The 24,092-nt window shown below is 55.0% G+C and overlaps 9 protein-coding genes across 9 annotated transcripts; 4 read left to right on the forward strand and 5 right to left on the reverse strand.

Moving 5' to 3' along the window:
• Window positions 1-576: 576 nt before the first annotated feature.
• CGGC5_v004774 (Zinc-type alcohol dehydrogenase-like protein) lies at window positions 577-1,358 on the reverse strand (the record flags this gene model as incomplete). The annotated part of the gene is made up of 2 exons (XM_032024837.1): window positions 577-1,047; window positions 1,188-1,358. 2 exons carry the CDS (start codon window positions 1,356-1,358, stop codon window positions 577-579), a joined length of 642 nt encoding a protein of 213 aa, XP_031893168.1.
• Window positions 1,359-2,911: 1,553 nt separating this feature from the next.
• CGGC5_v004775 (uncharacterized protein) lies at window positions 2,912-3,251 on the forward strand (the record flags this gene model as incomplete). The annotated part of the gene is made up of 2 exons (XM_066151344.1): window positions 2,912-2,957; window positions 3,013-3,251. The coding sequence occupies 2 exons, from the start codon at window positions 2,912-2,914 to the stop codon at window positions 3,249-3,251; spliced, it is 285 nt and encodes a 94-aa protein (XP_066009222.1).
• Window positions 3,252-7,430: 4,179 nt separating this feature from the next.
• Window positions 7,431-9,106, forward strand: amt1-2 (Ammonium transporter 1; the record flags this gene model as incomplete). Its single annotated transcript, XM_032024952.1, has 4 exons — window positions 7,431-7,523; window positions 7,572-7,891; window positions 8,035-8,712; window positions 8,761-9,106. 4 exons carry the CDS (start codon window positions 7,431-7,433, stop codon window positions 9,104-9,106), a joined length of 1,437 nt encoding a protein of 478 aa, XP_031893543.1.
• Window positions 9,107-9,663: 557 nt separating this feature from the next.
• On the reverse strand, window positions 9,664-10,473 carry fabG-15 (3-oxoacyl-[acyl-carrier-protein] reductase FabG; the record flags this gene model as incomplete). The annotated part of the gene is made up of 2 exons (XM_032025064.1): window positions 9,664-9,856; window positions 9,908-10,473. 2 exons carry the CDS (start codon window positions 10,471-10,473, stop codon window positions 9,664-9,666), a joined length of 759 nt encoding a protein of 252 aa, XP_031893542.1.
• Window positions 10,474-11,787: 1,314 nt separating this feature from the next.
• Window positions 11,788-13,233, forward strand: CGGC5_v004778 (Uncharacterized protein; the record flags this gene model as incomplete). The annotated part of the gene is made up of 1 exon (XM_032025174.2): window positions 11,788-13,233. The coding sequence occupies one exon, from the start codon at window positions 11,788-11,790 to the stop codon at window positions 13,231-13,233; it is 1,446 nt and encodes a 481-aa protein (XP_031893541.2).
• Window positions 13,234-13,629: 396 nt separating this feature from the next.
• CGGC5_v004779 (uncharacterized protein) lies at window positions 13,630-15,783 on the forward strand (the record flags this gene model as incomplete). Its single annotated transcript, XM_032025287.1, has 1 exon — window positions 13,630-15,783. The coding sequence occupies one exon, from the start codon at window positions 13,630-13,632 to the stop codon at window positions 15,781-15,783; it is 2,154 nt and encodes a 717-aa protein (XP_031893540.1).
• Window positions 15,784-16,198: 415 nt separating this feature from the next.
• Window positions 16,199-16,591, reverse strand: CGGC5_v004780 (uncharacterized protein; the record flags this gene model as incomplete). The annotated part of the gene is made up of 2 exons (XM_032025402.1): window positions 16,199-16,269; window positions 16,324-16,591. 2 exons carry the CDS (start codon window positions 16,589-16,591, stop codon window positions 16,199-16,201), a joined length of 339 nt encoding a protein of 112 aa, XP_031893539.1.
• A 564-nt stretch (window positions 16,592-17,155) lies between these two features.
• On the reverse strand, window positions 17,156-18,766 carry YTP1 (the record flags this gene model as incomplete). Its single annotated transcript, XM_032025515.1, has 3 exons — window positions 17,156-17,536; window positions 17,592-18,437; window positions 18,518-18,766. The coding sequence occupies 3 exons, from the start codon at window positions 18,764-18,766 to the stop codon at window positions 17,156-17,158; spliced, it is 1,476 nt and encodes a 491-aa protein (XP_031893538.1).
• Window positions 18,767-22,137: 3,371 nt separating this feature from the next.
• On the reverse strand, window positions 22,138-23,869 carry CGGC5_v004782 (putative transporter; the record flags this gene model as incomplete). The annotated part of the gene is made up of 5 exons (XM_032025630.1): window positions 22,138-22,173; window positions 22,231-22,700; window positions 22,750-23,208; window positions 23,269-23,515; window positions 23,582-23,869. The coding sequence occupies 5 exons, from the start codon at window positions 23,867-23,869 to the stop codon at window positions 22,138-22,140; spliced, it is 1,500 nt and encodes a 499-aa protein (XP_031893537.1).
• Between the last annotated feature and the right edge of the window lie 223 nt (window positions 23,870-24,092).

Below are 24,092 nucleotides of genomic sequence, written 5' to 3' on the forward strand. Positions count from 1 at the left end.
AATAAGTTTGCTGTAAGTGAAAACAAATTCGCTAGTAATATTTCGTCAAATGAAAAAGCATAACAAATGTGAGGTTAAACTAATCACTAATTCACCGCACATGCCATATGTAATATAAGCCCAGCAAATGAGATTGGACTAAGCTCGCACTCTTTGCTATGGCATACGTTATATACGTAGATAATCAAGTTAATATGTCGTCGCCCGATTGCAAAGATTCTTTCAAGCGGCAAGTAAATGACGTTGTATATTGACAATAACCTTCCGAAGTTTCCAAAGTTCATCTTCCCCCAAAGGTGCTCATAAGCCACCTTTGCCTCTCCAAAGCGGAAGGCCTTGGCATCTACAACAGTCTTGACCTTCCAATCATCGATTGCACGATTCATTTCCGTAAATTGCTCCCGAGACTCGACAAAGATACCCCAAACGACGGGAATATGGCTCAGAGCTTCAATGAAGTTTGGCTGTTTGTCATTCCCGGCGGAGTTCAAGAAGTCAATTATCGTGATGAGGCTTTTGAGTTTGATTGCCTTTAATGCCTGGGCCACAGTAGCTGCTCCGCCAATCTCGAGAATATCATCGAAGCCAAGTCCCTTCGGGGTAAGTACTCTGGCGGTATCTCCATTCGGCAACATCTCGACAGTTGATGACCTGAGAAACACCCGTCTTCTTCAAGGTGTCAGCCTTTTCGCTCGAAGATGTACTTGCAACGACTGTTGCCCCTGTCGCGACAGCGAATTGAATAGCAGCCAGGCTGACGCCGCCAGTGCCTTGAGTGAGAACCCAATCGTCCGCCTTCAGTTTCTTCAAACCAAAAAGAGCGTTCCACGCCGTCAAAGGCGCGCAAGTGAAGGTGCTAGCCTCAATGGAACTCAAAGTCGATGGAGCAGTGACCAGGCCATGGCCAGGGAACACGGCGTACTTGCGCAGAGTGCCATCAACGGCTCCGCCCAGACCACTACCCACGGCCTCAGGTGTGATAGGATTGGTCTGATGAAGTTCGTTGAACAAGGTGCAGACCTTATCACTCGCAGTGAAGTCTTTGACCTTGGCCCAACAGCCAAAACCGTGCCTGCGCCATCTGAGCCCGCAATAACAGGCGTCTTCATCGCGAACGGATATAAGCCTTGGGTTTATCAGCACTTGGGAAACGGAAAGCGATTAGAGTAAATTTCGGAAGTGCGTACTCTGGGGATGGCCAGGTCTCGGTAGTTGAGGGAAACGGCCTCAATCTGGACGAGAACGTCATGGTCTCCTAGGTTGCTTACGGGAACATCTTCAATCAGCTGAAGTCCGTCAAAGTTGTCGCTTCGAATGTCGGTGACCTTCCAGGCCTGGGTATTTGAGGGGAAAGACATGTTTAAAAGGCTTTTGCAGTAAGTAGAGTCTCAAGAGAGGTGTGCAAGATGTTGCTTGTGTTTTAGAAACCACATATACATGCTATGTTTGAAGAATCTTGCAAGCTAATTACTGTCGCTATTCTGTCAATTTGCTTTAGTCATTATGAGTCAGTTTGACACTAAAAGAATGGCGGACGGATATTGTCTCCCGTGGTGTAGTTTTGACGCCGTTCACGCTCACTGCTGCTGTATCTTGCGAGAGCCCGTAGAGCAAGCGGCAACTTGTTTAAACGCCGTTGACGGAATCGCCACCATCAACACAACCTAACATCAATCAATGAAGGAAAAAATTTCTTTCTGATTCTTAGCCTTACAAATAGTTCTCGGAATTGATTACAAATGCTAGTGACGAAGAACATACAAGGGCTGCTCCATGCCCACGAGACTGCTAGCTAGAACCTCTTCATCAACGCCGTGCCAACTATCGTCCATATTCTCTAGACGTTTTTTTCACTGCTAAGGACTAGAAGAGGGATATAATTATCCATAGGGATACCAGAGATGAAGTTTTGCATGGATGAATCCTCTACCAGTGTTTGCTGCATACAGTAATAATGTCTTCTGTCTCAAATCTCAAAGATGCAAAAGTGGATGTGACTGCCAAATTGCAAGTCTCTTCACTTGCTTCAGCGATTAGTCTGCTTACTATACATTTCTGCGCTCACTCGAAAGCCTAATTTATCAGCCTTGTGGCACTTGCGAAATTCATCTCGAGTCCACGTTCCCACCGAACGGAACCTTGTGTTCGCTGGTTGGCATCGGTGTCAGAGACCTCGATTTGAAGCTCGTTTTGCCTATTTCGTAAGACGAACTTTGGTTTCTTCAGTAGACCAAAGTGAGAAACAACCTGTTGCTGATCGTATCCCTCACCGTCAAACCTAGAGAACGCTCTCACGGCGTGAGCCTTTTGCATAATCCATTGTCAATTCAGGATCGTAATCAGCGTGTTCGGTGGACTTCTCCAAAATATAGCATGGCTCGGCTTGCGAGGTTGTTGCAGTTGTGGTCAGGGAGTTTGAGCGAATGCCGTCATTGAGCATCGTTCGAGTATCGCTGGAATATCTTAGGAGATGAGCCCTCACGGCGCAATCACCAAACATTTGAAGAGAGGGATCAAGCTGGTACAAGTAACCTGCGAGTTTTGCGCCCGCAGACACGTGAATGGCTACGGCAAGCGCTCAGATGGCGAACAGATGGTTTGAGTGGTTCTGGTCGGGTGTTCGGCCAAGACATGGATGGGTGAGAACGCCCGCAAGAACGCAAGTCAGTGGGACGATACCAGATTGACGGGACGGCAGGAGCAGGAACAGGTGTGGTCTAAGAACTCTAAAAGCTCCGTGCGGCCGCTGTGTGACGTGATGAAGAGTGTTTTAATAGTTCAAGATGGCCTATTTCGACTTCACTTCTCGAAACCATGGTAGACCTCCGATATTGACAGTTTTGTTCGCGTTGCGAGGGGCTGCTGGGCACAAAGTCGAGATCTGGCGTTGAGTTGATCTTCACTTAGAGGCATGCTTGGCAAGAATGATGGCCAAAAGTCCATGGGAATGGCGGGGGGTGAGATTGACCCCGAGGACAGAAAGCGATCAACAGCTGAATCAAAATGCGCCAGCGCACGGCCAGAAGGAGGGGCAAAGACGTGTCAGACAATCGGTGACCAGCTATCAGAGATTGCTGCGATATCTGCGGTATCAGACTATCTGCATCACAAGAGCAGAAAAGCGCTATCCGGCTTCTCTGAGCCGAAGCGGTCCAGGCTGGGCGGGGATGGAAGTCGAATCAGGACGCGAATGGGGACGCGGATATGAGACGGTAGGGATTGTGGCGGTCGACCGTAAAGGTGCAGCATGACGGCCAGTTTTACGACCCGTCTCTTACAAGACTTCACAAGTGCTCAATCGACGATGGAAAACATTGAATCCCTCATGTCTAGATAAGACGACTGAATTTCATTGAATAGAGATGAGCTGGTGACGTTGAGCGCATGAATTAGACGATGAGGGGCATTTCCCGGTGGTCCATGTTTGGATGAACCCGACGGCCTGGGTTGTGAACTGGACGAGGGCTCCGTAAAATGCAGCAGCAGGATAGATGTGCAATGTCACCCAACAGGCTGCCTGCAATGCTTCCCTCAGGCTTCCTTCGGTAAAAGTTGGTCGACCGTCAGTCTCACCTTCAACGGTCCAGTCCATTTCAACCGGTCGAGGTGAGAAGGGAAAGGGGGACATGGGGGGACCCTTGCATGACGGGCATGGGTTCGGTTGGTTCCAGCGGACCCTGGCTGGCCTTATCAGTGCCAAGATGACGCTAAACGCAAGCCTCCACCGTGCCGAGAGATAAGAAGCTTTGGCGAATGGGGAAGCACCTGTGAAGCAGCTTCTTTTAAAGGCTTCGTGGCAGTGGAGAGAGTCTTTCGCGGCGGGTGGGTGGAGGGTGGTTCATGTCCTGTCACTTAAGAGATTATCCACTGTCCACAAGGCAGCAGAAATGGAGCCAGACGCAGCAGCTTCCTATTAGCGTACCCTTCCTCTGGATACATGGTGAGTACAAGACGCTTTCCCGGTGCTGCTATTGGAGAAGCCTCGGTCTGGGCATCCGGAGAAAAAGAGGTGAGCACTGGCCTTGGTTCATCCACTTCAAATCATTCAGCCCGTCCATGATCCATACTGCGTGCCACCACCATCGACAACATTCCCTCTTGATGGATCATATTGAACAACCAGGAGACTTTGCCATCAAATGAGAGGTCTCGGAGGCAATTCAATGTCTTGGCTTTAACATCTCCGTGCTCCATCCGGGCAACCATGACGACACTTTGGCTTCTTCCAAGACACCACCTCACACTTTTGGCTTGTGAAGTCGTCCATTGGGCGTTCTCGTCACCCGCATCGTGGGCAATCTACGACGCCACAACCACGGCTGTTTTTTCAGCTCGATAAGTGAAATCAAGCAAAGTCATTCTGAATATCAATGGATATCCTCAAGCCTGCGACTCCCATACTATCTTGCCCTCAAGTTGTCCGCCGTCACCTGCCAGTGGCCACCAGTCAGCCCCGTCATCCACGAGTCGCTTGGCTGCATCAGTCAACCATCGATATCCAACAGCCACCCCATAGTTGAATAGATACACCATATCAGGCCACACGCGATGGCGTCTCTTAGACATTCCAATTACTTACCGCTCAACGTTCTTTGAGCACCCGCGGCCTGCCTATTGCACATGTGCCAGTGTCTTATCTATTGGTGGACCTGAAGGATTCCCGACATTTCAGCCTACGGCGCAGCACCAGAAGTCAGACCAACAAAAGCAAAAGTCTTGCGTCTTGCAGGATCCTTCCAACGGTCCTGCGCGAATCAACGTGGCCAGCCGCTGCAATCAAAGCCATCCACAGAACCAGCCCCGGCCACGCTCGCCTAACCAACCCACCTTTCCGCTTCTGGGGTCCGACATATCCCCATCCAGCTCGTTCCGATGTAAGCTCAGATTAGCGATTCGGTCTCTGTCCACCGGCCCTGGGGCCTCCCAGACCGTCTCGCTGAGTGCACCTTTTGGACATTTGAGACCTAGCCCAGCTTCGAAGAGGTTTGGCACCCAAGTCGCAGTCCGCGATTCAGCATGGTCTGCGACATCGGGCTTTCTTCTTGTAAAACCTTTCTCTCGGGGCGTCGATGAATAGGCTCTCCGGTATCGTTGCTTCTTCCCGCACAAACGGGACCGGAAGCTATCTTCTCCAATGTCAAAACGCCGCCTCCTTATTGCTTTTCCGTCCCGAACGTCTCGATAGCTTAGCAGATGGCGCGAAGCTAGTCTTGTCAAACCTTAACGGCGGTTTGCTGACGATCCAAACCTTCTCGCCGCGCACAGAAGCTTGTGGCTGCGTCAATGTATCTGGGAATCGGAACTGCTGATCCTGCCGGCAGCGTCGTCTGTCAATGCTCGATTGGTTGATATTTGTAGAAGCTGGAAGGATCAGATACAACGTCCGCCTGAACAAGTCGTGCAACTCTGACACAGCTTTCCATGTTTGATGTCAACATTCAACGAGGTTGTGGCGTCGCGCAAGCTGCAAACCATCCCCCAACCCTGTCGACAGGCACGGTCGCATGCATCCCTTCGCACACAATCGGTCGTGCGAAGATTTGAGTCGGTGCGATGACAGGCATCCTCCCATCAAGCGGCCCGCTTCAAACCAAGTCCCGTCCGCGTCTCCGATCGGAAGTCTTCTGGAATGCGGCAGCGCGCAGGATTCGTTTGGCGCCTGGCTCTAATCTTGGACCAGTGCCGCTATGTGTTGTCATTGCTTCTCAGACAGCAGGCGGCGGCTAGGGATAGCAACAAATAACATCTTTGTTAGATTTAATGCTTGGACGTTCTATCGAATGGCACCACAAAGATGTTGTTGCATCAAAACAATACGCAAGTCAACTGAAAAAAGGCAATCCGATGCACGGCGATGCCTGCTGCTGCCCCGAACTCACCCCCACTCGGCCGTGGCCAGGAAGAGCCGGCGAGCGCGGGCTTACGAGGTGCCTTAAGCATCTCGCAGGGAAGGGAAATGAAACACTTTCAATTGGCCGCGCGCCTCATCAATACGTCTTTACCGTTGCGGCTCGCGTTGCTGAGGCACAGCATGCCTCCTCATCGGTTTTCCTTCAATCTCAAAGTGTTCTGATCGCCTACTTCTTGCAGCCTTGGCTGTCTCGGGTCAGGCTGTTGCTTGCGCCAGCACAGTCTGGATCGTGTCGCAATCTGGGCGCTAGACGAGGAAAACTTTGTCCTGGTTTTCAGTGTTGCATTCAATGTCGACATACTCTCGAGCCCGAGGGACTACCTTGCGCCGCGGTGCAAGACCCCGAAGTTACCTACCGTTTCCCTAAGAGTTTTCCGTGCCGTCCGATAAACAAACGAACAGCAACACCGGACGATGGGGCATCCAGACCCGCGGGCTGCTGGGCCTGTGGATGGCCCTGGGGATTGTTGATTCTCTCCGCATACGGGGATCTGATCAACTGAGCACAAGCCATCAGTGATGTTGGGGGCAAACACTTCATCGTATTTACAGGCCTTTGAAGATCTCTTCAGCGCCAAAAAGGTTGTTTGACTGTGGTCAACGGACAAAAGAACGTTCAATGGCCCAGCTTGCCAAGAACCACGGCACCGTCGAAGGGCCTGAATTAGCTTCCATCCTAGTCCCCCGATCCTAGACGACTCACCTCACGACCGTCCACACCCCGGTCTCTCTCACTCCAAATTCCTTATCAGTTCCCACATATTTCCCGACCCACACAAGACCTGGAGACATGGGCCACGAGCATGGGTTTGCAAGCATGTGGTGTACAGGTACGTATCTATCAGCGTGGGTAGGGCGTTCTCGATGAAGCTCTCTCGTAGCCAGACGGGCCTCGTACCACTGCTACCCGGCAGAGGAACACGGCGCGGCCTAGTCTCGTCTCTCGGAGACAGAGAAGGATTTGGGAAGCTCGTTCCAAGATGCCCTTCTCAGCATGCAGCTCGAATCCATCTCGCCCTTTTTTATGCTTTCCTCCCCACCCCTTGGCCCTGCGCTATTGGTGTTCCCGGCATAGAGGACTGAGCAATCAGCTTGCTCCCCGTCCCATCACTTCGCTCTCTGAGCTCCCCTTCATCATCTCTTCTGCACCAGTTCCATGGGCTGCCCATCCCTACCCTGTTCGGGGGAGTTCGAATCAAGAGATACTGTATGCACAATGTCGGCCAGCTTACCATGAGGACCGAAGGTCCAAGGCGACGCCCACGCCCAGGCCTGCCTGATAATTTTGCTCCGTATTATTTATCTAGCCTAGACCCGGCAGCCAGACTTCATAGCCGTGGTCTCCCCCTTCCCTCCGTTGCTTTCCTCCCTGCCGCACCCCATTTCCATTCCACCCTCTTCGACGTCTGCTCGCCGTTCACGAGGACGAGTGGCCCGGCGAAAGAAGAGACGATTCTTAGGTTCTATCTCGCCAACTAATATCCATTGACCGCACTCGCGCCGGCGCACAACCACCAAGATGTCTCTCTACGCCCTTCCTTACAATGGAACCGAGGGCGAGGCCGACGCCGGCTACTCGACCAATGTCACCGACTTCAATGTCTTCTACGAGGTCAGTTCACTGTCGACAAGGGGTTTCGAGCATGTCTGACTTTGGTAGTCTGGTGATATGGCCTGGATCATGGTCTGCTCAGCACTCGTGCTGCTCATGATTCCCGGTGTCGGTTTCTTCTACTCGGGTCTGGCTCGCCGCAAGTCGGCGCTGTCCCTAATTCTGATATCGATGATATGTGTCGGAGTGGTGGGCTTCCAATGGTTCTTCTGGGGTTACACCTTGACCTTCTCTCACACCGGCTCCGTCTTCCTCGGCGACATGTCGAACTTTGGTCTCAAGGATGTTGTCGCCCAGCCCTCCGTCGGCTCGACTAAGCTCCCGGATATTCTGTTCTGCCTCTACCAGGGCATGTTCGCTGCCATTACGTGAGTAGACCACATCCCCCTCCGTCATACCATCGCGCATCTGTGGTGAGATTTTGGTCTACGCCGCAGATGTGCATGAGAGCGCCCGCTGCGACGCAGGTCTCAATTTCTGCCGAAAGCACCGGGAACTAACACGAAAAAAGTCCCGCCCTCGCTCTTGGTGCCATCGCCGACCGCGGTCGCATTCTCCCCGCGATGGTCTTCGCCTTCATCTGGGCCACCATCGTCTACGACCCGATTGCTTACTGGACCTGGAACGGCAACGGCTGGCTGTTCACCCTCGGCTCTCTCGACTTTGCTGGAGGTACTCCCGTCCACATTTCCTCCGGTTCCGCCGCTCTCGCCTACTCCCTCATGCTCGGCAAGCGCACCGGTTACAACAAGGTTCACGGTCTCCCCTACCGTCCCCACAATGTCACCCATGTTGTGCTTGGCACCGTGTTCCTCTGGGTCGGTTGGTTCGGCTTCAACGGCGGTTCTGCCCTCGCCTCTAACATCCGTGCCGTCATGGCCTGCTTCAACACCAACCTCGCTGCTGGTGTCGGTGGTGTGACCTGGATGCTGCTCGACTACCGCCTCGAGAAGAAGTGGTCCACGATCGGATTCTGCTCCGGTGCCATTTCTGGCCTCGTCGCTATTACCCCCGGTGCTGGTTTCGTCACCCCCTGGGCTTCCGTCATCTTCGGAATCGTTGGTGGAATTGGCTGCAACTTTGCGACCAAGCTCAAGTTTCTCCTTGGCATTGACGATGGCCTGGATGTCTTCGCTGTTCACGGCGTCGGTGGTATCCTCGGCAATATCATGACCGGTATCTTTGCTGCGTAAGTCCCTTGCACCTCCTCGTGGAGAACACAGCTAACAAAATGCAGTTCCTACATTGCTGCTCTCGATGGTGCCTTGGTCATCGATGGTGGCTGGATCGAGCACAACTACGTCCAGCTCGGCTACCAGCTTGCTGGTTCCGTCGCCGGTTTCGCCTGGTCTTTCGTCCTGACCTGCCTGATCCTCTTCCTCATGAACCTCATCCCCGGTCTCAGCCTCCGTGTCCACGTCGATGACGAGGACCTCGGTCTCGATGACACCCAGCTCGGCGAGTTCGCCTACGACTACGTCGAGGTCACCCGCCACGTCTCCGACCTCGTTGGCAGCGGTAGCAGCCACGACCAGACCGTTGGAGGCTCTGCCCACAGCTCTCTCCCTGAGAAGACCGTTTAGAGTCTTTTTGGAAGAAGCTCGCTAATATCAATATGGAGGTAACTGTGGAATGTTCATAGACTGTCACATTGACAATCAAAAAGGGGGGATATCGTCTATAATACTCTTGTTCATATCTTGCTTTGATACCAATATGGCATTCGCTTGCTAGATTTACTTTTAGTTCCTGTGGACCAATTCACACATAACATACTTTCACTTGTCCCCATATGACTTGATGTTTCGAGGCACTTGTCGCACATTCTGGAAGAATTTGAACTGTTACAGGGTAATGTCTTGCCTAGGCAGTCATGTTGACGTGGTCTGAAGACTTAGGCACATCAATATTGAATCCTGCACGACACCAATGGATCGATGATTGGTGTTTGAGATGAGCACAAGAGACACAATCAGATTTCTGCCTCCGAGTCCGCCTATGTGAAGCTGACTTGGGCAGAAGATGACACCAAACCTCCTGCCCGATGCAACCACCAAGATCCGTGTTCCATTGAGTCCCGTCTAGCCGTCCATCATGTCTTTCTTCGTGTCTTGGTATATATCCAGAATCGCCATATACCCTACACTACTATTCCGCCATCGACGCAAATGGCTTGGCCGGTGATATACGACGCTCCATCGCCCAACAAGAAAGCAATCAAATCCGCGACCTCCTCTGGCTTCCCGAACCTCCCCAACAAACACGGCGGTGGACCAAACTCTGCCTGAGGCGCCGCCAGAGCCTGCGTCAAAATCGGTGTCTCGATGGTCCCACTGCTAGCAATCAGTTTGATACCGGTGCACTCATCTAGCAGATGCACTCACGGACAGACAGCATTCACCCTCAGCCCCCTCCCTCCGAATTCCTTTGCGGCTGTTTTGGTCAGTCCAACAACCGCGTGTTTGCTTGCTACATACGCGCCGTTCATCGGCAGTCCAATCTTCCCCGCCACAGAAGACACGTTCACGATGCTTCCTCCATCAACCATCTCAGGTATCTCAGCGCTCATCGAATTTCGAACCCCGCCGGCATTGATATCCATCACGAAGTTCCAGTCCTCATCTCCAATGTCAGGGATGCGAACATTGTTACCTTGGGCGCCGAGAACGCCCGCCACGTTGGCGGCGCCGTGCAGCGGGCCAAACTTTTGAACAGTTTCCGTGATCCAAGCCTTTACGGCATCGCGGTCTCGGACATCCACTACCTTGGAATGTATGTTTTCTGGGCCAAAGGCAGTGGACAGCTTGAGTGTTGAGCTCGCGAGGAGGGCAGAGTTGTTGTCTGAGAGCGACACCTTGGCACCCAGGGCCACAAGGCGGCGTGCTGTTGCGAGACCTATTCCAGAGGCTGCGCCTGTAATTGCGATTGTTTTCCCTGATAAAGGAGACATTTTTAAATCTATTCGTGTACTTAGATCTTGTTTGGATCTTCGATAGACAACAGCGTGAATGGCAGGTTAATATGGCTCAGGACTTCGGAGCCGAGTTGCCTGCCAGAGAAACACAAGTGAGCTTCCCCCGCAGTGAGGCATAAGAGGTGACGACCGTCCGAAGTCGACAAAGTTTAAACAGACCATGCGCTGTGTCTTTTGTGGTTCCCAATTCCTTCCTAACTACTCTATCTCAATATTCCATGCGCTGTGTCATATATATACTAGTGGGAGGGCGCTCAGCTGGGACATTGACCAAGGCCAAGAACGGGAGGGGTCCGGGCCGCGTCCGGCAAAGGTGGGTCATCCGGCGACGGCTTCCGGACACTAGGTCCGGGTAACGCAATCAGTTGAATTCGCGCCACTATGCCGCACAAAGTGTGTTGAAGTCTTCCGAGCTCGTTGGAATAATCGAGCTGAGGAAACTGGGTGCCCGTATATGAAAAAAAGTGGCCCTCATTTGATTAGCAGAAGCAAAAAGATGCGCCGAGGGGGAATCGAACCCCCGGCTCCCCGACGCTGCTTGATGGCAACGGAGAATTTTACCACTAAACCATCGGCGCTATGTTGATGATCGTGTTTCGATGCTGGAGGCAGGTAGGGTTGCGGCATCTCATGTCGAGTTGTGCGTTGGGGTGGAGATGAGGGCATTGTGAAGGATGGGGAAGGCATCCACAGAGGGTCCTTGATGGGGCCCCGTAGGGCTGAGTGAACATACTGCGACTTCATGTCAAGATCCAGCAGGAACATGAGCAAAGACAACACAAGGAATTTCTTTTTACGATGTCTTGCAGCTCTGGTGAGGATTAAGCAATGATGAAAAACGGTCCCACTGAGTCAGACCATGTCATCGGCTTATACGTACCTAGTACCATATCTGACAAGATAGAAGTCCTTGAAGTAGTCCATCATTCCGTTTGAAATCCCGGCGTAACAATTATAAGTTCGGCATCGTGCCCAAATGAACGAGTCAGAGGCCAACTTACCATTCATCTTTGCTCACAGTCATACACTAGCAAGCGGATAAGCGGCCTGAATCCCTGTGTAACATTTGTTCCCGATTGGCCCGCCACCGATCCTTCAGCAACCTCACCTTCCTGTTCAGGTCAGCTCAACCGCACAGTCAGCCCCCTCGATCCCAATGCGGTACAGCTCCAAGGGGAATGCTGAGATTCACCCATAAAATGCTCTGTGATGCTTTTAAACAGATCTCTAAATCAACTACTCTTCACATACAACGTGTCATCACACTCAACAACCCAGCATCTCCTCAAGATGACCAGACGTCTAGTTCAGCAGCCGCCAATGTACTCAACATCCCTCGGCGGCACCTTTCGCCCCAAATACTCATCCGTCCCCTTCCAAAATGAAGACATTCAACCCCAGAAGAAAGTGACCATCACCGTCATCAAAGCCGGTCTTCTGATCCCAGGCGACGGTGAGCCCGTCAAAGACTCCGCCCTCGTCATCACGGACAAGCTCATCGCCTGGATCGGCCCGCAATCCGACATCCCGTCAAAGTACACCGATGCCCCCCACAGATCCTACGCCGTGCCCTACCTCATGCCGGGACTATGGGACTGCCACGCGCACTTCATGATGGGCAGCCCAAACGACGCCGGAAATGGCGACGCGTACCTGGGCATCCTCACCGAGCACCCCTCCGCCATGGGCGCGCGCCTCACCCGCGGCTGCTGGCTGGCCGTCCAGCGCGGCTACACCTCCATGCGCGACGTCGCCGGCCTAGGCTGCGAAATCAGCAAAGTCATTGACGAAGGCACCATTGTGGGACCGAACGTGTACAGCTCCGGGTCGTGCCTGAGCCAGACGGCAGGACACGGCGATATCTTTTCGCTGCCGGCGGGGGATGTCCTCCTTAACCTCGGCGTGTCGCAGATTTCACCTGGGCATTTTGGCACCTTCTCGACCATGCTCGTGGACGGGGTGGACGAGTGTCGGAAGGCGGTTCGGCTGCAGATCCGGCGCGGGGCCAAGTGCATCAAGATCCTTGCCTCGGGCGGCGTCATGTCTCGCGACGATAACCCGTTGTATGCGCAGTTCAGTCCCGAGGAGCTGCAGACCATCGTAGAGGAGGCGACGAGGCAGGGGAGAGCCGTCGCGGCGCATGTGCACGGCAAGCCTGGCATTCTGGCGGCGGTCAAGGCCGGCGTGACCACGGTGGAACACGTCTCGTTTGCGGACCAGGAGTGCATCGATCTCATCAAGGAGAAGGGGACCATCTACATTGCCACGCGTCTCATCATGGACATGATCATTGACAGCGGCGGCGAGGGCATCCCGAAGTACGCCTACGAGAAGGCCAAGATTTGCGCGGAAAACCACCTGGTGGCATACAAGATGGCCATCGAGCAGGGCCTTCCCATCGCATTGGGCACGGATACAGGACCTGGGTTCAACATGGCCATGGAGCTTGAATCGGCTGTCAAAGCCGGGATGAGCAACCTGGAGGCTATCAAGGCGGCCACAGCGAACGGGCCTTTGAGCATCGGGAGCCAGGCACCCAAGACGGGGCAGTTGAAGGTTGGGTATGAGGCGGACGTGATTGGCGTATTGGAGAACCCGGTGGAAGATGTCAAGGTGCTCCAGAAGATTGATAACATCGGTTGGGTGTGGAAGGGTGGGAAGATCTTCAAAGGACCGGGGGTTGGCCCATGGGGGGAGTCTGAATGGTGGGGTGACGAAGCTTCCTTTAGCAGTTGATTGATGGTCGTTTGAGGAGGCCTATGCTTTCTGCGGGTGTCTGTGATGATAAGAAACTCCTCTCACCTTCTTCAAATCAAAAGTTGCAACAAAGACTGAACTGTCCCGTTTAAAAGTCTTGGGTTTGAGACGTGTCACTCTGCCAGATAGTGATGAAAGCCTTAGAAACTGCACTTACCCGTCGTGCGGGATCTTGTCTCAACTCAGACAAACGCGCATTCAGCCTGCGTCCCTCCACGCAGCTCCAGAAGCTTGTAGATATCAAGTTCGTCCCCAGAGTGACCGTTTATGCTACATACAAATGCAGTCTTTCGCTGCAGGTCACTCTCATCCATCATCATCCATAACTCAACCTTCCTAACTCCAATCATTCCCACTCTTACCAAAGCCGCCAAGATGTCCGAACAGCGCCTCGTCTTCCACCCAAGACACTCCCTTGTTCTCACCACAGATTTCATCTACAACGCAGTCAAGATCGACGATGCAGGCGAAGCCCTCGAAGCCGTCTGCGGCATCCTCAGCGTCGAGGCCAAGGTCCACGCAGGCCGCGACACGGGCTCGCAAAACCTCGACCAGGCAACGTACCTCGTGGGCTGGCACGACGCGATCCACTCTCTCCGAAACTTCATCCTCGCCCGGAGAGACTTCCACATGAACAAGAACACGCACATCCACGACGTCCCCATGTGCATGTCGTTTCCGCTCACGGCCACTATTCCGGAGGCCGCCATCCAAGTCGCCAGCCGGGGCACCGTGTCGCTCTTCCACATCCCCGAAGGACCGCTCTTTGCCCCCAGCGGAGCCGAGAAGCAGGCTGATGACGGCTTCATTGTCGTGAGCTCCTCGTCCGGCACCCCCTTCAACACGCCCACGACAAGCTCTTTCCTCCAGAACTCCTCGTCTGCGCCCACTGCTCAAGACTCCCAACTCCAGACCTCCAAGATCCTCGCCGGCATGGACACCAAGACCATCCTCATGAACTACGAGCGCGAGGCCCGCGAATCGGAGCACAGAATTGCCGCGGAGATCGCTAAGATGAGCCTGATGCGCGAGGCCATCTTCTCGGACCGCTTCTTCGGCAAGGCGCCCTTATTCCCGGATCAAGAGGCCGCTGGTATCAATGGCTCCTTTGTCAGCAAGCAGCAGGAGGATCGCGCCGTCGACGCCGTGAACCAGATCTTTCGCAACTGGAGAGTACAAGTGCCGCCGACAACTCGACCTACTCACACGGAGCCAACCGTCAGAAACCTCGGTCTCTTTGGAGGAGCATTGCGCAATCTGCAGAGCAACAGACCGGCAGTGCCTCAGTCGCCCGGCAACGCGGGAACCTTTGGGGGTCCTTCCGTCGGGAGCCCCATTTTCAGCCCGTCTCAACCCAACAATACCAACCAAGCTCCTCCTCGGAGCCAGCCATCCCTCTTCAACTATGCCTCGATGCAGTCCACTGCACCGAGAAGCCAGCCCAACCCGACGCCACCTGCTCCGCTCCTAGAATGGCAGCTCGACCAGCTTCTGCAGGATCGGAACGACACACACGACCTGAAGGAGTTGTGGCAGTCGTACCAGCCAGGCCCCTCCTTCATCGAGCGTAACGGGGTGCTTCTCCCTCCCCCTGACGCAACGCCCTCTGCTGGATCTTCCAAGTCCTTCGGATCTTCAGGCCCGCCCCAGACCTTTGGGAGGCGCATGGGGTCCGGCGGTATATCTAATGGTGGCCAGCGTCAGTCCCGCCGTGAGCAGTTAGCGCGCAGCAGCATATTCCACGTCACCTATTCCACACCCTCTACTATTCCAACCTCAACCCAGGGTACGCTTTCTCAGGCACCTCGCCAGCAGCCAGCTTCCTCCAGTTCTTCCATGGTCCCGTCGCAAGATGTCTCCGAACGCGAGATAGAAGCAATGTACCGCGAAGGCGACCACCTCCTTGACTTCGATGCCGGCAGCCGCACAACTGCCGACAGATCCACCCGCCGAAGCCAGGCTGAGCTCGCCCGCCAAGCTGCCCGTGACCTCCGCGCCCGCGTGCGTGCCCGCAGGGCCATGGAGCAGGCGCAGACGTGCACCCCGGAAAGCAGCGATTCCCTCATGACAGCCCCATCACCGTCGCCGACGTCGAGTTCCACGGAACCTGCGGAGCTGGACGCATGCAACACGCAGCTCGCCCCGAAGGCTGCTGCTCCTACGCCTCCCAGCCGGCCTTCTCTCTTCGAAAAAGCCCTCAGCCCGGAGGAGTACAACCCGGCACCAGTCCGGGGAGGTCCCGCTTCCGGCCGCGGGGGCCTCTTTGGGGAAGCTCTCTACAACCCAGCACCAGCCCGGGGCAACGTCGTAGACAACACCATCATTCCAAAGGCCGCCGCCCCTGCTCCTGGCCGAAGTAGCCTCTTTGGGGAATCGGCTCGCAGGCCTTGTGCCGGAGGTGGTCTCTTCGGTACCGGTCTAGCGCCGTCCCAGCAAGGCCCCTCCGGCATCTTCGCCTCCCAGCTTCCGTACCACAGCACCAGGGAAGAGTCATCACGCAGGTCTACAGACGAGAAAGAGGGCCCGTAATCGCCAAAACGCAAGTTCTTTGCTATAGCGGTGCCAGGTGGCTATCCGAGGAGTGGTCGTCGTCGTTGTCTATCCTCGTAACCCATCGTCGTTGTCCTCATCGCCACACCTATCTCTATTACTGTCGTCCTTGTGGGAAGTATTAGGTACGCTGGGTTAGAGGGTTCACTGCCCGGCCAGCAAAACTCTCTCTTAAACGCAAACAATCTTGTTATTGGGGTATCAAATCGTGTGTATTGTATTCGGACTGAATTCGTTCGCCTTTTTGTGCAGTGTCTAGACTTGGGGAAAGTTAGCTTTCGTGCATGATCCATAGAAGGAAGAGACCAGAAAAACTCACAAAGCATGTCCACATCCGCCCCCGTGAATCCCCTCCACGTCCTCCCACCCTGAAGAAATGTTTCTCTTTACCTCCTCACGCAATGTTGTCCATCTCCACCTCATTATCCGGCTTGCCCTCCTCCACCTCCTCGTCTTCCTCGAGATCTACCACTTGTCAGTAACCACCACCACTACCACCCTCTCCACAAGACCACTCACCCGCCATCTCCACCTCCCCATCCTCCGCCATCTTCCTCCTAATCGCATGCGCAATCTTCTTCTCGAGCTTCTTGGCCTTCTTCTTGCTCAGCGGCGCGTTCGGCCCGCTGTTGGGCATCAGCCCCGGCCGCGCGCCCCTCTGCGCGTCGCTCTTGGCGATCTTGTGCTTGTTCTCCTCGGACCGCTTCTGGCGCACCTTCTTGGCCTTGTTCGCCTGCGCCGCGAGGCGGTTCTTGGAGCGGTGGTTCGGGTTCTTGACGGACGGCATCGTGGCGGAGCTGTGTGTGGTGTGTTTTACGGGTGCGGTGTCGGAGGTGAAGATGGGAGAATGTGAGGGCGAGAAGTGCGATTGATAGCGGATTGGATTTGGCGATTGGGATTTTTTTTAGTGGAGCTTGGTGGGATGCGCCGGGCGGTCGGGGTCCAGGCACCGTTCGCCCCGCACCCCTCACCGAGCTACTCCACAGTACACAACGCACACCGACCACACCTTGACTTCACCGAGGTGAGGCATGGACAGGGAATCACCCGGAGCATATCCAAAGTCTCTGGATCCTGAATGCAAGATTTGACATTGCGATTAATGCATTTCTCATATGACAAAAGATTCCCAGCTATCGATAGAGTTTGCGTCTTGATAAGCGAATTAGATCTTTAACCAAAAAAGGGTTTCATTTCTAGGTCGACGTAACCAGGAGGATTCTTGTTTGTCCAGACGCTTTCCAGCCCATTAAAAAGTATGCGGCAACCGGATCCAAACGCCAACCTTCAATGCATGATGCCATCCCTGTCTATAGTCCCACTACCACCGAGCTTTCGCTTTCCGCTCTTATCACCGCGCCACTCGGTCGCTGTTCTTGCCCACCGTGCTCGGGCTGCCCAGGCCTTGGTCGTCGTCGGTATCCTCGCGCAGGCCCTTCTGCGCGTCGTCCTCGTCATCGCTCATGAGGCCCTCCAGCTCAAACTCCTCAGCGTCTCGTACTTGGCGGTTCTCCGCACGCCCATTCGCCACCGGTGCGTCCAGGTTGACTTTGCCATCCACGTTGGAGTTACGGTCGAAGAGGTGGATGAGCATGTTGGCGAAGAGGAACACCAGGAAGGCAAAGGAGTAGAGAATCAAGATGTAGGAAACGTGATCCAGTCCGGAGTTGGCGACGAGTACCATCTGCTCCTCGGTCGCACCCATGAAGAGAAATCCAGAGGCGTACAACAGCTGCGACAGGCATGTCAGAAACGTTCAAAGAGGGCCTTGGGGGGTTAGCACTTACGAATACGGGAATGTACTGGAAGCTGTTGGTCTTGCGGCCGTCGGCGGACATGCCACTGGCGTCCTTGACGACAAAGGCAATCTCAATGATGCGAGTGATGCCGGCGGCCATCAGCGTCTTGCCGAACATGGCGTGGGTCATGGCGCTGATGGGCAGCTCCTGGGGATGCGCCGACATGGCCCAGCCAGTCATGAAGAGGACGAAGCCGGGGATGAAGTTGCGCTGGGGGTTGCCATCGCGATCGCGGCTAAGCCAAACGCCTGCCAGGCCGGCGCACCACCAGATGATGCCCATGGTCGTGTGCTGCCAGTCGTTCCTAACCCATTCGGTACCCCAGCGGTGCTCGGTGAAGGTGTTGACGCAGCCCCACGCGGCAATGACAACGCTGTCGAAGAACTCCTGGGATCGTCCGGATCGTCGGAGCCACAGCTGCCCCACGACAAGCAGCAGGGTCAGGATGATGCCGTAAGCGATGAAAGCGCTTCCCATGATGAAGTGAGCCAGACACTGTCCCAGATGGTCGCCCTGGCAGAAACCCAGTGAAGTGATGCCTCCAAACAAGAATTGGACCCAGCCGAGGACGGGGAACGCCTTTCCGAGAACTCCGTGGATGGGCTTGATGACCCTGCGAATCTTTCCGTTGAAGCCCTTCTCGAGATGCAATTTCAAGTAGATTCCGACGCCGACCTGGACGGCGAGCATCAACATCAACCATCCGGCGAAGCCCGAGTGAACGTTGCCGTGGACGAATTCTCTACCGCCGTGCATGTGGCCGAGGAAGTAACCGAGGATGGCGAGAGCGGTGCCGAGGACCTGTGTAGGAACATGCCAGCGATTCTTGGTGAGCTAGGTAGGGAGAAGAGGTCATGTTAGCAATCGCGCATTCTTTTGGCGCAAGTGTCGGATATTGAGGTGAAGTGGCTTACTCCTAGCACCATGCCCACGGGGAAGATGACCCCGAAGGCCAGCATCATGATGAAGATGTGAATCCATAGTATCGTGTCGATGGGCTCTTGGGAGACTGTTTCGCCCTCCTGGATGTGGCTGACGCCGTGTTCGTGACCGAGAGCCATGGGGAGGGATGTGAGGATGACTGCAACTGCTGCGGAGACACGGATCGAGGATGGGATTCTGGAAGGCGGCGACGAGGCCGTAGAAAAGTGGTTGAGCGCCATGACTACTCCCGTACGGCGGCGGCTGGCTGCTACCAGCACGAGCAGACCAGACCAAGCTTGTTTGGTAGGCACAGAGGGTGTTGCTGGTGCGGAAGGGCGTTTCGAAAGGCAGAGGCTCCCCTGTGCAAGTGCGAGGCCCTGGAGGCGGCTGGAGCCAGACGTGTCACAGACTTGGGCTTGGTGAGCGGGGCGGCGTCACGGCGTCGCAACGCAATTGGCGAGGTTCGGACGAGTGGTGGGTGTTTAGGGGTGGTGTCGGGCGGTCGTCTCGACTCTGTGGTGAAAGTATCGTACGGGCGAGGAGGTGGTTCGAGTGCCGCACCGCGCAGAGAGCGGGATGGAAGCCAAGCAAGAAGCGAGGTGAGTCGAGTTGAAGACTGTATCCGTCCGGTAGAACAAGCGAATGCCTACCACGGTATCTGTAATGTAATGGATGGATGGATGGTACGTGGGGAAGACTCTTCGGTCGCGCTGACCAGGGGGGGCCGGAGTCGCTATCTTCAGCTCGCTCGTTGGTCGCGGGAACCGTGTTGTTGTTGTCGGTGTTGTTGGTCGTCGGAATTTGCGATGCGAAGGAGGAAGAAAGAAAAACGGCGAGGCGGAGGAGAAAAGAAAAAAGACAAAGGAAGCAGTGAGGCTCGCAGACCGGAAGACGGCAAGGAGAGACAGCAGGACGGGAGTGCCGCTCTCTCTTTCTGAGGTGTCCTGGTGCTCCTTCTGTTCCTAGTGCTGGCTCAAATCAAACCAGAGTGGCTTTGCTGGGCGACACCCGGAGGCTTCGGTAACGCCCATATTGCCTGTGGAACTAGCGGGTGCAAGGTCACTTTTCATACACTTTTGTATGGCGCAGTACATTGCTGCTGAGTGAGCGTGTGTGTGTGTGCTGTGGAAGGGGCGGATCGCTGGAGGGGATGCCGGGGGCGATTACGCAGAGCTGATGTATTCTCCCCGCCAGATCTGGCAGGGGAGGTACAAGCGACGCCTTTCTAGACTTTTTCTCACTGCAGAATTATAGGTAGGTGAGTCTCTGCAGCAACTCTCTGTAACTCGGTGTTCTTCTCAAGAAACCACACAAAGTATCATTCAATGCAGGCATCCTGCATCCTGCACCTTTCTACCAGTTGAAAGCTGCTGACTATACATAATAATCCCCCAGGTTACCTTACCTCCAGGTAGCACTTCGCAACGATCCATCCAGGAGGCCCCCCATTCGCCAGCCAAAACACCGAGCAGTGTCCCCCCGGTTTGACCCTCTCGGACCGGCTGCATCGGTACGTACCCCCTGGCCCACGCTGCCTTCCCTTCGTGGCATAACCATAACCGCATTGAGTCCGTTTCCATTGGCCACAGCTGTCCGTTCCCCGTCTTTTAAGCGGGGGCGCTGAGTAATGCCGTCATCGCCCAATCCCCGTCCCAGTTCCAGACGGTCGACACCGGCAAAAACTGTTTGCCCAATTCTCCGTCTCCCATTCTGCTGTACGTGTCGAGGACGGGAACGCGTACGTTGAACGAAAAACACAGAAACACCGCCTCCGTTCTCACCAACCCCTGCCAAGAACCCTCATTATTATTCTACATTGCCTGCGGATATTGCAAACTCAATCACAACACGCTAACCGCCCCGAAAGAAACCCGCTCGCCGCCCCGTTCTGTCCACTCCCTTATTATTCCCCAAGACTCCCAAGACGGCATCCCCATCCCTAGTGGCAAGCCGAGCAACTCAAGAAAAACAGCGCCTTGGCCCAAGGGAGGAGCCAAGCTTGCCTTTTCTTGCCCATCGTGACTTTACGAGCAAACGTCAATAAACGGTCCCACTGTCACTCGACCCCCTGACACGCCATAGCTTGCATTACCCGCACCGCCTGCCACCAACCTTCTGAGCGCCTCCCGCCTGTCATACCGTCTTGGTCAACGGTCCTCGTCCCATCTGCTTGCATTTTTGACGACATGCACAGAACGTAGGGGATCTCATGCAATCATAAACCGCTCGTCTCGCGGCATCTGTACTCGTCGTCTGCATCGAATGAACAGGTCTCGAGCGTGCTTTGCTGAGCATGCCTTGAGGCTGCACCTGAGCCAACGCAAGTGTGAACCCTCACGAACACCTGGACGTGCCATTAATGCTGCCTCGGTTTCGAGAACTCTGCCGTCAGACTCAGACTGGGTTATGGACCAGCGGTTCCTGCCCCAAGAGACCTAATTTCACACGATGACGGCCAAGCGAGTGTGACAGACCACAGCATGATAGGGTCCACGAACACCTGGTCTCAACCATCGAATCACCTTCTCTCGGGAGCGACGGATGTTCATGCCCTCACTAGGGAAAACGTCACCCACGATCAGATGGCAGATGGCATCCTGCTTCGTGGTTCATTGTGTTACTGCTGATCGAATTTGGAAATCACCGGTTTGCGTGATATTGCATGATTCCGCGATGGCCAACCTTCCACCCAGACCATGTCCGAGAGGCTTGCTGGAGAGACATTGTGTGCTTTGCGATGTTGAAAATCACAATCAATCGAGAGTCGACCCAGTGGCACCTCCATTGAGCTGCAATATTGCCATGGTAAGGTCATCAGAGTCCGCTTCATGCCACAGCCACGTCATTCATGTCCCCTTCCGAATGTCCCGTAGCACAGCTGCCGCAAGGAAATTAGAGGGAAACAGCAGCTTTGCCTCAAAGCCAATTTTTGCTACGCCGGAGATCTTTGCTTCCATCATTTCTCGAGTGCACTACTGTTATGCCATCGAGGAGAGCACACAGAAGAAGCCTCGGCTTACTCTCCGGGATGCCCCAAAGTCCAACCAACTAGATGACAAGCAGTATAGCTTGGGAATCTATTGAGATGCATTCGTAATCACCGTGAATTCCTCAAGTCGGCAGCAGCCTTTGCCTGCCTTGCGTCAACGAATGCAACGGCCAACTCTAACCAACTTTGCGTGACGTTAAGCTCAACGGCGCCATAGTGCTTACCTCCCTGCCCTTCGGAGCCCACCGGCCGGCGCCGGCGCCGAAACCCCCACGGCAACGGAGCGATCCATCCAACCACGACGCCGGAAGCGTCTAGCGCGGGGTGGCTACACGAACCCTGCAGCTGCCACCATGCACCGTTCGTCTGGGAGGACCAAGAACTGTCGCATGCCTCGGCTTTGACGGGCGATCACTAAACGATTACTCTACTATGGTACAGGCATATAATCACAAGGGAGGAGGCACGACACGGCATGTCATTTCAGCTTTCTCTCATTACTCATTGGCGCGTCTCACTCGGGTATGCTATCTCAGTCTCAGCCCTCAGAATATGGATATCTTGCAATATTCACGATTCCCTCTCATTACCAAATACTCATGACACCCTCTCACGCATCCACTAGTAGGTATACCGGAATCCAGGCTGGGCACCCTCCTGCAACACAGTAGTCAGCACAAAACTCATAACCCCAGGGTTCGGGGAGATACTCACATCAGACGCTTCAAGCTCCTTCTCACCCCGGTCCGCCTTACCGTTCTGGCGCTTAAAGTCGAGGCTCAGCAACCCCACGAGAATCATCGTCAACAAGCTGCACGCAATGCAGGCGTACATGCCGGGGCGGTAGTGCGGCTTGTCCTGCTCGCGGAACAGCAAACTACCCGCGATACCGCCGATACCACCAAAGGAAACCAGCGTCGCGCTGCAGAAGGCGCGCTTCCATTGGCCGCGGATGTTGTTGGCCTGGTACGCCATAACGGCGGGGATGTTGGAGTTGGCGCCGGCGGTGGTGAGGAAGACGCCAAAGTAGCGCACTCCGGAGCTCGGATGGAAGCCCATAATCGGGAGGCCGACGATGAGGAAGAGCATGTTGATGAGGATCACGGGGCCGCGGAACTTGTACTTGTCGCCGAGCCAGGCGGTGGCGTACATGACGATGCCGGCGAAGGCGTACGGGGGTGCGACTGCTCCACGTTAGCACTCATCCGCCCGATCTTCCGCAAGAAAACTTACTGAGACACTGCGCCTTGGCGACGCTGAAACCCATGTTGACCTGGAGGATGATGGGGAGGAAGTACGCCAGCGCATACGACACGGTGGTGGTGTTGAAGAAGATCATGGCGTAGGCCCAAATCTTCCAGTCGGTGCCAGCGCTGAGGAATCTCTTCAAGTTGAACGCAGGCATGTGCGCATCCCCACGGTCGCGGTTCACACGGGCAACAACCCAGGCACGCTCGCGCTCGCCGAGGAAGTTCCACGACTTGCGCTTGGAGTCGGGGAAGTCGACCAGCAGCCAGTATCCTGCGACTCCGAGTGCGCAGGTCAAGACACCCTCGATGATGAAGATCCAGCGCCAGCCCGTGAGACCCTCGCGGCCGTTGAGCTGCATGAGGCCGTAGGCGAGAATGCCGGCGAAGGCGGAGGCGACGCAGCCGAGCAGGTAGAAGACGGAGTATCGCTTGCCGACCTCGTCTGGTTTTGTCGTCAGTTCATTCTCATCTCCAGTCTAGATGAGGGAGTGGGGGCACTCACATCTCGTGTACCATGTGCTGAGAAGATAGACACAGGACGGGAAAAAGCCAGCCTCCAAGATACCGAGCAGGATTCTGCACGCATAAAGGTGAGAGTAAGTACGCGCGAAACCCATGCCGATCATCACCGCACCCCAGAGCAGAGTGAGTCCGCCAAGGTGAAGTCTCGGGCCGATCTTGCGGACGATGATGGTCGAGGGCGGCTGGAAGATGATGTACGGAATGAAGAAGAGAAGCGAGGCAATGTTCTGCGCAGCCATATCTGTTAGCAAACCCCACGCCAATCAGCACCACCGGATACAATGTCAACTCACGTATCGGTTCTCGAGCATGAGCTTCAGCTCCACCGTCATGCCCGCAATGGCGGCCGCAGACAAGTTCGTGCGGTCCATCAGCGAGACGCAGTACATGGCGCCGACGGTCACGACGAGACGTCGGTCCACGCGGCGGATGATGGCGCGCTGCTCCTCTTTGGTGAAGCCGCCATCGATGTCGTCGACGTCGTGCGAGCCGGTGACGGAGTTGGCAAGGTTGTCGGCGTGCTCGAAGCCGACCTTCTCGGGGTCCGAGCCGGCGTACGGGTCGGAGTGCTTGTGACTCATGTTGGCGGCGCTTTCCCGTGGACGATTTGAGTTGGTGGTCTGGGAAAGGAAGATCAGGACCGGGAGTGGGCGGTCACGAATAAGTCGTCGACGGAGAAGACGCAGACGTGCAGCTGCGAGTTGAGCGTCTACCCAGCCCAAGAGATGGAGGGGGGGGAGACTCTGGTCAGGCAAAGGGTCTGGAACCTGGGTTTGTCTGTACGTGTCGTGGGTGTTGCACAAC

Source organism: Colletotrichum fructicola (assembly GCF_000319635.2).
Source record: "Colletotrichum fructicola Nara gc5 chromosome Unknown KSG_Nara_v1_contig03, whole genome shotgun sequence".
NCBI classification, from domain to species: domain Eukaryota; kingdom Fungi; phylum Ascomycota; class Sordariomycetes; order Glomerellales; family Glomerellaceae; genus Colletotrichum; species Colletotrichum fructicola.